The following is a 14,513-nucleotide window of genomic DNA, read 5'->3' as shown; positions in this document are numbered from 1 at the left end:
CTTCTGTCAACTGCTTCCAGTTGCCATTATTTTATGAAGGATCACGCCATTAACTTCTCTTTCTCTTCCCTTTTGTTCTCAGCCCAACTGAATAAATACAGTCTGACTCGTCCACTCTTGAAGACTATAATCCAAATTTGCAAAACAGATCAGTTCAGGGTGATTGTTTTCATTACCCAGACTCCCCCCCATCCCACCCCGCCTTTCTGCAAAGCAGATCACTGCAGCTTACTGTAATGTATTTGAAATATGTGAAATCCAAACTATTTACAGCTTTTAGAAACAACTCGTATATATCCAAGCACACCTGTAAATTTACACAAAGTAATCCCTCATCTTTACTTATTAAGTCTTGTCTGCTCCCTAATGCCTTAGAGGGAAGGTTTATATTAATTCTGCAAAGTGGGATGACGCACAAGGCAAAAAAGACTAAAACTGTGCCTTCATCCCTTGTCTCCTGCCCAAGGAAAGTAACTGAAGTCGTACCTAATTAAATTAAATTTGCTAAGCATTTGCTTAGCCCTACTCTGTTCCAAGCAGACCCTGCACGGGTCTCAAAGATAGAAGGGATGTGAGGAGTGTGGTGGCTGCTCTCAAGAAGCTACTTAGTTTGGGAAAGTCACACAAATAACCAAATCACAGTGTGACAGAGGAAGTCAGGGGAACCCAGTCGATAAGCCTGAGCAGCAGAAGGTGGGTGACAAGCCCACTGGGGAGAGATGAGCCCCCTGGACAGTCAGAATGGGCTCACCGTGCTTGTGGGTGACAAGCTAAAATTTCCAATCGTCATTGTCTTAGGTGCCTGCCCCCTTAACCCTGCAGAAGGAGCCAAAGCCATCATTACCATCAGTACCCAGTCTCAGAAGCTTCTAGTCCCAGCACCAGGCCTCAAGAAAACCCCGACCACAGACACACCATCCAGGGTCAGGTCGATGACATACCGGAGTGAAGCTGGCTATGGGCTACATAGCAGGAAGCGGGGTGTCCTTGGGGAAGGGGGCCTGACCCTTTACTATTAAAGAAATGCAGTTTCACGTTGCCTAATTTCATTTGTGCAGGCAAGTTGAAAGGCTGACTTCTTAGGTGCAATTTCTGATTTTTAAAAGACCGGTAACCTACCCAATGAAAACAGATGCCGTGAACCAAGCAAAATACATTGCTAAATGTGGCCGTTACCATTCTGTGGGCCCCGCTGTGTGTGCACGGTTTTCTGGCAGCCCCATGACACTCTGGAAAGTTGTATTATTTATCTCCAGAAAACCCTGCTGAGGAAACTGAGGTACAGAGAGGTCAAAATTTGCTGAGAGTCACCCCAACAGGAAGTGACAAAATAAGAATTCTGACCCAGGGCTTGTCTTACATCAAAGTTCACTCAGGTGTCTCAGTTGCAAGCGGCTGGCTTGAATTTCCAGGGACCTCAAGCCTGGGAGAAGCTTTGCTCCGTGGCTGCCCGCCCAGCAAGAAAGGTTATTTCAGGGCATTCCTTCTTAGTTTCTCTACTTTAAAAATATAATCAATCCAGTCTGTTTATTTTTAATGTCTTCTTTGCAAGAAATCAGGAAATAAAGATGATTAAGGGCGCTTAGATGGCTGAGTCATTGAGTGTCTGAGCCTTGATTTTGGCTCAGATCACATAATCCCAGGGTCATGGGATTCGGCCCTGAGTCGGGCTCCAGGCTGAGTATGGAGCCTGCTCAAGATTCTCTTTCTCTCGGGGCGCCTAGGTGGCTCAGCTGGTTGAGCATCTGACTCTTGATTTCAGCTCAGGTCATGATCTCACGGTTTGTGAGTTCGAGCCCCACATTGGGCTCAGTGCTGACGGCAATGAGCCTGCTCCAGATTCTCTCTGTCTCTCTGCCCCTCCCCTATTCGCGTTCTCTCTTTCTCAAAATTAAAATAAATTAATTAAAAAAAAAAAAAGATTCTCTCTCTTGGGGCGCCTGGGGGGCTTAGTCAGTTGAGCATCTGACTCTTGATTTAGGCTCAGGTCATGATCCCAGGGTCATGGGATTGAGCCCTGAGTCAGGCTCCATGCTGAGCCTGGAGCCTGCTTAATACGATCCTTTCTCCCTCTACTCCTTTCCCCCCGACTCGCATGCAGTTTCTCTCTCAAATTAAAAAGAGGGGGTGCACCTGAGTGGCTTAGTCGGTTAAGCATCAGGCTCCTGATTTTGGCTCAGGTCATGATCTTGTGGTTTGTGAGATCGAGCCCCATGTTGGGCTCTGTGCTGACAGCATGGAGCCTGCATGGGATTCTCTCTCTTCCTCTCTGCCCCTCCCCCACGTGTGTATATGTGTGTGTGCACGCTCCTTCTCTCAAAATCAATAAACATTAAAAAAAAAAAAAGATTCTCTTCCTCTGCCCCCTCCCCCACTTACACTCTAAAATTAAAAAAAAAAAAAAAAAAAAGATTAACAGACCCACAGGCAATGACTATTTTAAGCATTCAGATAATCCCACTTCGAGTCAAATGCCCTTAAGCCTGGGACTTTTGTCCCTGCCACAGGACCCAGAGTACTTCCCGGTGTTCTTCCTCCTCAAAAGGCTGATGCCGCCCGCCCGTTTCCGAGAAGAGGGATGCCAGGCATCCAACCAGTCACGTGTGCACTTGGCACTGAAGGGACTCAAAGGGGAGGTGCCCTCTAGGAGCTTCCCCTACGCCCCTGGGGGCTCCTTCCCTGGTTTATTCACCTGTTGGATAATATCGGTGTGTTCCCATCTCCTCTCCCCATCTGAGACTTTTCTCAGATACAGGGAGCCAGTTAGGGTGGGCAGTGACTGATAGGTTGCCCACAAAGTCAAGCTTACAGGCCCCAACCTTTTTTTCTCCTACACCTTTTGGTTTTCCTGGAATTAATAACTTCATTTTTTCCCACTGGCTTGGTTTTCTGTGTACCTGTCACTAATTCACACGCAGACTCTCTGCCGACATACAACCTTCTCTAAACACATTCACACCCACCGGGCAACTGATCCTTTGCGTGGACTTCCGTCCCTCCTGGAGCCCCCTTCTCCTGCTCCCCTGTGGACGGGCTGCCCTCGTGCCGGTCATGGTGACTTCCCTTCACCACCTTCCCATGTTTCTCCTGGTCTCCTCACTCCCTGGACCCCATTTTCCCCGCCTCTTGTTTCAGTCTGCTGTCTGACGGTGGGCATCCTCCTGCAGCTTCCTGAAAGGGAACATGGGAGACGAGCGGTTTCAGAGTCCTGATTTTCACAGCGCATCGATGCAAAAGCTGAATAAAGGAACTCCAGACTGGAAGTCCATTCCCTTCAGAAGGAAAGCACTGCTCCAGGGCCGCCCAGCTTCGGTGACTCCCGGGAAGTCTGACGTCTCCTCTCTGTGGAGGCTCTTTGGCTCTGGGTTTCTCAAGTTCCGGGATGGTGGGTGTTGGTGTGGGTTTCTGTTATGTTCTTCATGCTAGGCACCTGATAGGTCTCTTGCTCTAGAACCTCCGTGCTGCAGATCTAGGAGAATCCCTTGTGTCATTTCTCATCACCTCCTCCCCTCTCCTCCCCTGCCCACATTCCGTCTCCCCCACTGTGAGCCCGTCGTGCGGGCTGTCGGACCTTCGAGGCTTAGCATCTTGTTTTCAACTGAGCTCTACTTCCCGCCTCTTTTGAGTTTCTGAGATCCTTCTCAACTTTATCTTACCACCTTCCCTCCCGCTAACTCTTTCATTGCGATAAGCCGATTTCTTCTATTTCCAACAGCTCTTTTTTATCTTCCGTCCGTCCCCCCTTTACAGCTTCTCGCTGTGTTTTCACGGATGCGACGCCTCCTCTCTGCAAGTCCTTCCAGGCTTTCCTCTGCTCCTCACTTTGTTCCTAGTTCCCCCACTTGTCTCTCTTACATTCCTGTTAGAGTTCTCAGATGTTCAGGGAAGTATTCAGTTGCTGCCTGGAGCCTGTGTTCTGGATGTCGTGCAGGGTGAGGAGGAGCAGGGGAGAGGCTGTCATGGTGTGGGGTTCCAGGAACGGTGAGCGGGCAGGGGCCCGCTGTGTTGCTGGGATACCCCTAGATTTCAGCATCTGGAGGACGTTTCTCAGACCGGTCGGTCTCTTGCAGGAAAGCAGCCTCCAGCCTCCGGCCTAGGGGACGGTAAGTCTGGCCGCCAATGTTCAGGAGCCACATGGGGGGACCGCAGTGAGGGGACCCTCACCTTTTTGTGTCCCATTGCCAGCACGGCACCCTGTCCCCGGCTGGGTCTGCGAGCCCAGAGACGCTCTCATGCATCTTATCCTGAGATAAGCCCAGACTTGTGTGGGAAAGGACTTCTACCCCGGCCATGCAAAGTAAGAGAGGGGACCTGGGGAAGCGGCGGCTTCTTGCACACGCTGCCAACCAACCCCCTCGTCTCTGGCACCATCCAAACTTGTGCTCAAGGGTACCTGGGATCTCCACATTTTTAGTTAATTTCGGGTGTGGAGGCATCAATCCTTGGCTCTTGCCATACACAGGCATTCAGGTTCCCCAGGCCGCTCAGTCTGTTACCACGTGTTCATCTGCCTCGAGCACCAGAATACTGTTGACTCTGTGCTGTCATTCCTGCCCTAGCCTCTTTGTACCTGCTGGTTTATTCCTTTTCTATCCCTTGTTGTCACTAGGGAGGAGTTTGGGGAGAGTGCAGATAGATGCGTATACTCCATCTATCATCTTTCACTGAAAGCTCTGACCCTCGGCTCTTTAAATGACTTCGGTTGGTCAGGAACAGCATGGTGTAAAAATCAAGGATAGAGAAAAATAAAGCACTAAGGAAGGTTTTTAAAGTTTTATAGTCTCTTGTCCTTAGTTTAATTCTCTTGGAAGGCTCGAATCCCACATCTGTCACTTACGATTGCTCAACCTTTTGTAAGTTACTAGCACCTCTTAAGTTTTATTTTCTTACACCTAAAAGGTGAGCCTACCACCTACCTCGCAAGGGCTACAGAATGAGATCATGCAACACAGCTGAGGGACTTCCAAATGCTGGAATGAACAGTGGCTTAGTGTAAGAAGGAAAACACGAACTTGATTTTGGACGCCACGGAGCAGAGATGTTGGAGGGACACCGACTCGGAGATGGGTGTGGGCCCTTAGGGTTGCTTTCATCCAGCAAACATTTCCTGAGCACTTTTGCTACAGGAGATCCTAAGTCAGGCACTGAGGAATGAAGACTCGACCAAATACGTGAAGTCCTCCCACCGCAAGGCCAAACGTAGTGACACAGAAAGGCTGGAGCTTGGAGGGGAGAAGAGAAAGCCGTCTGCGCAGCCAAGGGAACAGAGGCGGAGACTCTTTACCTTTCTTTGTCTTACAAGGTCCACACTCAGGGTGAATCTCTTGTAAGGGGAGAGACACCACCTTCGCGAGGCCAGCATTCAGCATGTACTGGTACAGCCGCTTAAACGTCCTTTCGCACAGCCCCTGCCAACACACAATTTAAGAGCTGCCATCAGATACGAGCACGGCATTTGCGACCACTAAAGTCATGTGAACGAACACAGGCTCAGGACCTGAGTTAACCGATTATCTTGAGCGACGAAACGCTGGAGGGGCTAATGAGGAAAGACTCCAAGCTATGCTGTCAAGGGAACAGAAGAAGGTGTAGATGATTCTATAAATGGATACATAGGGGTGGGAGTGAGGCAGATGGGAGCAGAGCCAGGAGGCTTTTCGCTGTATACTTTTTCAGTGGTTTGGTTTTCTAACCAAGGAAGTGTATCATTAACACACACACACACACACACACACCTCTCACAGGCAATGCAACAAACAGAAAAAAAGATTCAGGAGAAAGAAAATTGTAGTCTATCAGTGAAGTTTCCACAACGTGAGGATGATCACGTGCGCCCCACCGCTCACAGCTCTGCAAGGCAACGTGCCCATAATGACCCTACGTGTCCCCAACTGCAGGGGTTACTGATGTGCAGCCTCCAGTGCAGGCCATGCTTTTCCATCTGCACGTTTTTGAAAATAACTGATTTACTTGCCAACGTTGGAAAGTGAGAGATTTCATACATATGCAGGTTTGTGTGTATATATATCATATAAACATATATAAACATATATATGTGTGTGTATATATATATATATGTATATATACGAAGCAGGTTCTAGCTTCTCCTAGAAAAAAAATCCAGCAACAAATCCTAGGACTGGGGTTCCTCAGAGCAGCAGTCAGAGGGGGCCACGACAGGCAGGCCCATGCACGGTGGCCCCATCAGCCTCTGGTACATTGGAGTTGAAGGTCACCAGTTATGTGCTGTCTTCTCCTACAGTAGTTACCAGGAGGGTTACATATTTCTTGAATCCATACCGAGAGCAAAAACATTTTTTACACTCGGCCTGTTTCATTTGTTCATAAATCCATCCTGGCTGCGACGAGCACTGACTTGGCCACCCCTGGAGTCATGAGGCCAGTTCCGGCTGCTGCAGGCCGTGGGCTGAATGACAGGAGGCACGTACCACTAAGAGCCTTTAGTGGAGTCTTACGGGTTTCCTCTTACTCTCTGGGGGAGAGAGAGGGAGCGAAATGTCTGCGGGCTGCCGCCACCACATATGTGATCAACTTTCAGAGCAGCCAGTGCCCCAGCCCTCGGGCAGGAGGACATACGGCTATCAAGGAATTACAGATGACTCACATATGGCTCATCCGAAGCCACCGGCTTGTAAATGGGATCTCTTGTTAATCTAGCTGTGCCCTCGGCATCATGGAAAGACCCTACGGAAGCTCATCCATCAAACCCCAGCCCCTAACATAGGGTCCTACGTCCTGGACGATCCCGAGCGCGGGAGAGGATGATGGAGTCCTGCCCTCCGGGGGGTCTGCCATCAGGGTCTCGCACAATCTGCCCAGCAACAAGGCAAAGAGGCAGTGTGAGCCTCTCCCACTCCCCCCAAAGGACAGCATGCCTATTCATGGCATCAACCTCACGTGTTGGCGAATTATTCACCAAATCCTGCTCCGCTTCCTCTGACCCTGTTTCCGGCTGCCGATGAGACATCACTAAGTCAAAGTCCCAGAAGACCGTCACACTCAGTAAATCCTAACATCAAATTTGTCATGCGCCTCGTCCTCGTGCAAACGTGTTCCTCCTTCTGAACTCCCTACTTTATTCAGACACTCATTCCACAAATACTTACTGAGCGCCTACCATGGGCCAGGCAGCGTCCGCCTGGTGGGGCTTCGGCAGTGAACAAACAGGCACGGTCGCTGGTCCCCGGTCCCTGCTCTCGGGAGCCTGCCCTCCAGCCCCATCGGCTTCAATGAGGAGCCATTACTCAAGCCGGACGGCAAGACTCCTTCCCTTTCACTCACCTCCACGTCCTGGCCTCAGGCGCTCACTCTGCCCTGCCAGCTCCTCTCCAAAACATCTCCCTTCTAGCGGTCATCACCCCCGGCCAGAGTCAACAGCATCCACCTTGCCACTCACACCTCCAATCTCTCTTCCTCTGCCAGGTTCATTTCCTATAAACACTCTTCCCTCCTCGTAACTTCTCCGTCTCTGAATTGCCACCGGCGGTTTACGAGGCCGAAGGCCACAAACCAGCCCCTCAGCCCGGTGCTCTAGACCTTTCTTAGCCCTCCAGCCACACTGTCGCTCCTCCTGCCTGAGCACACTGCCGCCCGGTGACGGCTCGGTTACTGCGCCTCTAACAACCTGCTGGAGCCACCCTCCCGTGCCCGAGTTGCCATTTCTTGTCTGTCTACTTTGGGAACACTTCTTCACAGCCCAGCTCAGCTGCAACTTGCTCTATAAAGCCTCTCCCAGCTCCCTGAAGCAAGCGCGTCCTTGCGAGGTGCCTTCGAGCCTGAGCATGTGTTTGCACGTCTGCCTCTCCAGTGAGACTGCTCCACGACAGTGGGAGACCTGTCATCCTCACTAATTTTTGTCATCGAAGTACAGGACACAGTCCTGACTCAAAGCAGACATTCACTAAAGTATCTGCTGGAGGAATAAGAGAACAGTGCCCTGTGACAGTCCACTCATATCACTTAGACAGTCCGCAGTGCTGACCTGGGACCCGACTAGCCCGGTCTCCGCACGCCCGAGTGACCCAGCAGGGCGGAGGGTTTCAATCACCGATGTCTGCTGGACAAGAAATATGAGGAACAATGTGGGCAGAGGTTTGTTTATTAAATAGGGATTTTCTTCATTTCTACTAGGATCTCTCAAGAGAAAGACGTATTTTTCTTTCATTTTCCACTCTTCATGGAGACTCAGATACCGAAAAATATTTCTTACCACAAACAGCAGTGCACATGTAATGACAAATGACAAGGGCCTGGTGTCTGAGAGGTGGCAGGAAGGAAGGGGCTGGCGGGGGGGGGGGGGGGGGGGGGGGGGGGGGGGGGGGGGGGGGGGGGGGGGGGGGAGGAGGGGCGGCTGGCCAGCACACAGCTGGCTCTAGCTGACTGCCATCAGGAGAGACTGCAGGCCCAAGCTTGACGGAGCCTCTGATATGTCAAAGGAAGCAGGGAACTTAGATTTGTCTGTGAAATCTCAGTTTAAAAAAAAAAAAAAATGCCACGTCAAATGTACTTTTAACAACATATAGGCCAAATCTGACCCCCAGGCCTCAGTTCCTAAGCTCTGCCTCAAAGAGACTTGGGCATGGGGGCCTGTGTGGCTCAGTCAGCTAAGCATCTGACTCCTGATTTCTGCTCAGGTCATGATCTCAGTCGGGAGTAGGAGATCGAGCTCTGTGTCGGGCATGGAACCTGCTTAAGATTCTCTCTCCCTCTGCCCTTCCTTGCTCGTGTGCTCTCTCTAGCTCTAAATAAATAAATGAACAAATGAGGGGCTCGGGCGTAGAGGAGATCTAGCATAGAGAAGAGGCCCATTTCCCTCTATGACGGAATCAGAGATGAGGGCTCCACTCACCAATGCAGGAGGTGAGGAGCAAGGATTATTGTTTTTTGTTTTTTTTAATGTTTATTTATTTTGAGGGACAGGGAGGGGCAGAGAGAGAGGGAGAGAGAATCCCAAGCAGGCTCCAAGCTCAGCATGAAGCCCAACACGGGGCTCGCTCCCACAAACCACGAGATTACGACCCGAGCTGAAATCCACAGTCGGATGTTTAACCTACTGAGCCACCCAGGCGCCCCAACCCTGATATTGATAATCGGATTCCAAATCACGGTCCTTTGTGGGCTAATCACTATGACCCAAACAGGCTGACTTTGAACTTCAGGTTGTAAGTTCTGCTGTCTAACCGGGAGGGCAATTTGTTTCTCTCCCCCGTCTAATGCTGGCTCCGCCGAACACTGTTCGAATCCGCCTGGGGGCCACATGCCCCCTCTGTGCTTTCCTCCTCCCCCCACCTCTACCGCGGGGCCCAGAGACTAGGCCGGTGGGTAAGCACTTCTCTCCCCGTGCCGTCACACTATCATTTCAGTATTAAACCAGTGTGATGGAATTAGAAGTGTGCTCACAGAAGCACCCCTAAGTGCCCAGGTCCACCATTCCACACGGACTTATACCGCAGGGCCTCGAGCACACCCTGGGGAAAATGGGAGCCAGCCTAGGGCAGGAAGGCCTTCGATGAAGGCCTGGGCACTTTTTCCTTCTGCGGAACAAAGGAAGATCCCACTCACTTCAAGGTTAAGGACGGTTAAGTCTGTGAACAGGGCTGATTACAAGCCACCATCAAGGCACACTAAACAAAGATGTCCAGGCTGTGGCACAGTTCAGTCCAGCCCAGAGCACAGGCGGCCCCGGGCACTTACCAGCTCTTCTCTCAGCCTGCCCAGCGTCTCCATCTGGTTACTCCGTGTGCTCAGCACACCCGAGAGCTTCTCCATGAGGATGTCATATTTGCTCCTCCTATGAGAAACACAAAACGGCTTGTCTGGTCAAACCTATTGCTAAAGAGTGCCTCGCAAGCCTTCAGTGACCACATCCCAAACTACAGAACCTTCGTCTTCGGTCTCGGCCACCACCCAGCCCACAACGCGCACTTGGTGGGGCAGAGACCGGCTCTGAGTGGCTCGGTCACATGGCCAAGGGCACCTAGGTAGTGGCCGTGTACAAACTAGACCTTTGGGCTGCAGCCGTAAGGATTCTTCAAAATGCCTTATGTTTTTATAATAGCATCAAGTTTAGGAAGGACCTTAGGTATTTCTATATAAATCGCTTGGTGAAGGGGGGATTATTTCATAAAGAAGTGAAACAGGTTTTCTAAACTTCAGACTCAAGACACAAACCTAGGTCCTTGCCCACATCCAGCGCTCTGTTCGCTATATCATGATGCCTTTGATTCTGAAGGCTGGCCTCTACTCTGACTTCACTGGCCTGATCAAGCCCAACCCCCAACTCATTTTTATTGTGTAGAATCATAAATGACTGCCTCCAGACTAATGGCCACCAAGGAAGCTATGAAAGAGAGTGGAGGGCTCCCAACCATGTGTGCCTGGGGAGGCTGGGGGCAGGGTGTAGCTGGGAAGGTGACCTTGACTTTAACTGGTCACAAGCTCAGGGTCACGGAGGGCTTATGCATGGGATACAGAGTCTGCACCCACTTCTCCACTTCGACTGCCTCTCAACACATGAAAGGATAAAGGAAGGCACAGATATTTACCGCATGTGAGTTAATACCAAGCACTGAGTCATGGCCATTTTCTAGGAGAAGAAACCGTGGTTCAGAGAGGACAAGCGCCTTTGCCCAAGTAAGGGGCAAAGATTTAAATACAGATCTTGACTTAGTCCACTGTTAATCTCTTCCACCCACAGCTGCCGCCTACACCAGGTAGGAGTCTAGTGATACCTTGTTTAACTAGTGGAAAGTAAGACTAAATAAATAAAATGCAAACTGTCGAAGCATGATTCTCTCTCCAGTAGGATTTCTAAAATATAGGTTTGATGACAAATTTGGAATTTTGACAGGAATGCAGTGATATCATTACTCCTGGAAATCCTTAGTCAACAGTCTGCCTACATGTATATCAAGCACTTTCTTTGGGCCCAGGCCTGTGCTAGGCAGCAGACACTGTCGACTTTAAAACTTATACTTAATCCTGAGTGTTCACTCACCTCCCATTTGGAGAGCATGCCTGGCCATTGGTAATGGGCAAGGTCTCTGTCGTTCGGCTAGGGGTGAGTCAAAGTCATTCCCCGTGGTCCAGGGAAAGGAAGGGCCTGCCTACTGCCTCTCAAGGATTCCGTGACATTGCCTGACTCCACTGTGGAGCACTGGTGGCCAGGCGCTCGGGGGCTCCCGCTTACTCAGCCGAGGGCCACCTCTTCCAAGGCCTACTCCAGCTCGATCCTTCCCTACCCTGGTCTCTGGATGTCTCACCAAGGAGGCCATGAGGTGCCGGAGGGCAGGCTGAGGCCTGTCTCAAGCGTGGTGGAACACTGCTTTCCCCCATTCCTATGCCAGGCAGTCACCCCAACAGGGAGCAGGAAGGAGTCAGAGACTCACTCCCAGAAACCCTCATCCTCAGAAGGGAATGTACACATCTCACCACCCTGCTATACTGGCTGGACCAGGACCCGAGGCTAAATAGCAACATCATCCACGGTGATCACTCAGCACAACCTCCACATCTCACCATCTAGGCTGATTATGAGAGTTGCGTGTTGGAAAAACATGCCAATTTTAAATTGGATACAATTCAATCTCAATTCTGTCACCAAAACAAATCTGATTTGACTGATTTGTTTTTATTTTTATACTCCTCCCCAAATTTCACCAAAATGTTAACAGTCCCTATTGCTGGGCAATGGGGTTACAGGAATTTTTTTTCCTTCTTTTCAATATAATCTCCAAATTTTCTAAATCAGCAAGACTTATTTTCACAATCAAAAATAGATAGTAAATCTCTTTTAAAAAGCTATAGTCTAGGGCACCTGGGTAGCTCAGTCAGTTAAGCGTCTGGCTCTTGACTTTGGTTCAGGTCATGATCTGATGGTTCATGAGTTCAGGCCCTGCGTCGGGCTCCTCACTGAGTGTGGAGTCTGCTTAAGATTCTCTCTCTCTCTCTCTCTCTCTCTCTCTCTCTCCCCACCCCCTGTCCCTCTCTCCCATTTGTGCTCATGTTCTCTCTCTCAAAATAAATAAAGTTAAAAAAAAAAAAAAAGAAAAAAAAACTAGTCATGGGTACCTGGGTGGCTCAGTTGGTTGAGCATCCAACCCTTGATTTTGCCTCAGATGATCGTCCCAGGGTTGTGGGATCAAACCCTACATTGGGCTCCATGCTCAGCGTGGAGCTTGCTTAAGGCTCTCTCCCTTGGGGCACCTGGGTGGCTCAGTCGGTCAAGCGTCCCGACTTTGGTTCAGGTCATGATCTGATGGTTCATAGTTCAAGCCCTGCTTCAGGCTCTGTGCTGACAGCTCAGAACCTGGAACCCGCTTCGGATTCCATGGCTCCCTCTCCCTCTGCCCCTCCGCCACTCGTGCTCTTTCTACATCTCTCAAAAAAAAATAAATAAATGTTTAAAAAAAAAACTTAAAAGATTCTCTCCCTCCCTCTGCCCCTCCCCTGCTTGCGCATGTACGTGTGTGCTTGTCCTGTCTAAAATAAAAGCAAAACATAAATCAATAAAAGTAAAAAGCTACGGTCATGCTGTGATTTAGCCTCCATGGTTTGTAAAGGCCTAACGCGCAGGGCAGAACGGAGTGCTTTGGCGTGCACACGCTATACCTGTCCACGTGAAACCGATTCAGGAGGAGAAGGATCGAGTGCTGCTGGGCTCCGGTGGGCAATCGGATCACATGTGACTGCATCGTAATGAGCCCGTTTTTGTTCAGAATTTTCCGGTGATAGTGGAGCTTCCCGGCATCAACCCTGGAGGAGAGGAGCGTGGCTCTGTCATTTTTGCTTTGCTGGCTGCTTTCCCCCAACAGCGCAGAGGGCCTCTCACCTGAACGTCAGTGCTAGACACACACTGTAGCACTGGCTAGTCCTACCCAGCCACTCTACGACGACAGTCACTGTGGGACAGCGGCCTTGAAAACAACAGCCATGCCTCAGCCTAAGAGCACAGCCGAGGTCCCCGGCAGAGGCGGACGGGGGGTGGGGGTGGAGGCCCAGGGAAATGGGCACGGGACGGACGGTGGGGTGGGCGACGATGAGGGTTAGTGATGACACCATCAAATACAGGTGCCCAATCCTGTAGTGGCCAATAACTAGGGGGACTATACATCCTGATTTGCCCGGCGGTCCCAATTTATGACCACTGCCTTGGCCTTGCCCTGGGGCCCCACTCTCCACTCTCAAAATGTCTGGTTTAGATACTAAATTATAGGGTCACTCCAGGGTCTCTTCATATACAAAGCCCTGCACTCCCAGTCAGCATAGGTTGCAGACTGCCCCAGTGGCAGGGCTGAGAGGAAAGGGGAAGGAGGTAGGTCAACAGGCTGGGGGGCAGGGCACAATCATCAGGGAGCCCTGTCAAGCGAATCATCCCCTCACTTGAAAGCAGTGCTGTGGAGGTCACGCTGGAGCTCGCCTTGCCACCGGGACCGGCCCAACCGCTCCAAAATGCAGTAGGAGAAGTCAGGGAGCTTCAGGTCGGGGTCACCCTCCAAGCCTATCAAGGCCCTGTACCGCATGTCCTGGGAGGCGACGATGATCAGTCTCTTTCCCCACCTGTGGATCAGAAACGACCACACAGAAGAAATAACTTTAAGTGATCTGAAGAAAATATGAAAAAACAGGGGGTGCCTGGGTGGCTCAGTCAGTTAAGCATCAGACTCTTGGTTTTGGCTCAGGCCGTGATCTCGCGGTTCATGGAATCGAGCCCCACGTCAGGCTCAGTGCAGAGCATGAAGCCTGCTTGGGATTCTTGCTCACCCTGCCCCTCCCCTGCACACTTATTTATAAATAAACTTAAAAAAACAAACAAAACCCTGAACCTTAGAGAATCATCATTTTGTGCTGCTTCTTATAGCTTTACAATGCCCCCCATTAAGGCAGTTTCGGTGTCCCAACTGCAGCATTTGGGGTGAACAGAGCCAACCTTGTGTTCTCCTTATGTGGTGCCCTCCGAGGTCTCGTCAGGACACTCAGACCAAAGCCCAGACTCCCCAGCAGGGCCTGGTACATCCGATGCACCCTCCATGGCCCTGATGGTCCTCAAATGAGCTGCTTCCTCTGCCCGGGCTCCTCCCCGAATCTGTAGGTGACGGATTCCTTCTGATCATTGGGGCTACTGCTTAGACATGACCTCCTCGGGCCTTCCTGAAAGTCTAGCCCCAGCTATCCCCTACCCGGCCATTGCCACATTCTTCACAGCACTTGGCACTCTTAAAAATGGTCGTATTTTGGGGATGCCTCGGGGGGCTCAGTCAGTTGAGCGTCTGACTTTGGCTCGGGTCATGATCTCATGGTTGGTGAGTTCGAGCTCATCAGGCTCTGTGCTGACAGCTCGGAGCCTGGATCCTGCTTCAGATTCTGTGTCACCCTCACTCTCTGCCCCTCCCCCAGTCGTGCTCTGTCTCTTTCTCTCAAAAGTAAATAAATGTAAAAAAAAATTTTTTTTTAAAGGTAATTTTTTTTTTTTTTTGGCAGACATTCTTGTCCAT

The 14,513-nt window shown here is 50.6% G+C and overlaps 1 protein-coding gene across 1 annotated transcript in view; it reads right to left on the bottom strand.

Annotated features, from left to right (window-relative positions):
• GTF3C1 (general transcription factor IIIC subunit 1) overlaps positions 1-14,513 on the bottom strand; it is a 75,461-nt gene that overhangs the window by 52,633 nt on the left and 8,315 nt on the right. Inside the window, exons 3-6 of the mRNA XM_043560242.1 lie at positions 13,402-13,578; positions 12,631-12,774; positions 9,715-9,811; positions 5,285-5,408 (exon numbers count right to left, since the gene is read on the bottom strand). Of these exons, the coding sequence (XP_043416177.1) occupies positions 5,285-5,408; positions 9,715-9,811; positions 12,631-12,774; positions 13,402-13,578 (542 nt within the window). The remainder of the gene's footprint in view (positions 1-5,284; positions 5,409-9,714; positions 9,812-12,630; positions 12,775-13,401; positions 13,579-14,513) is intronic.

Source organism: Prionailurus bengalensis, chromosome E3 (assembly GCF_016509475.1).
Source record: "Prionailurus bengalensis isolate Pbe53 chromosome E3, Fcat_Pben_1.1_paternal_pri, whole genome shotgun sequence".
Classification (NCBI taxonomy): Eukaryota; Metazoa; Chordata; class Mammalia; order Carnivora; family Felidae; genus Prionailurus; species Prionailurus bengalensis.
This window is presented reverse-complemented; position numbering and strand designations above follow the sequence as displayed.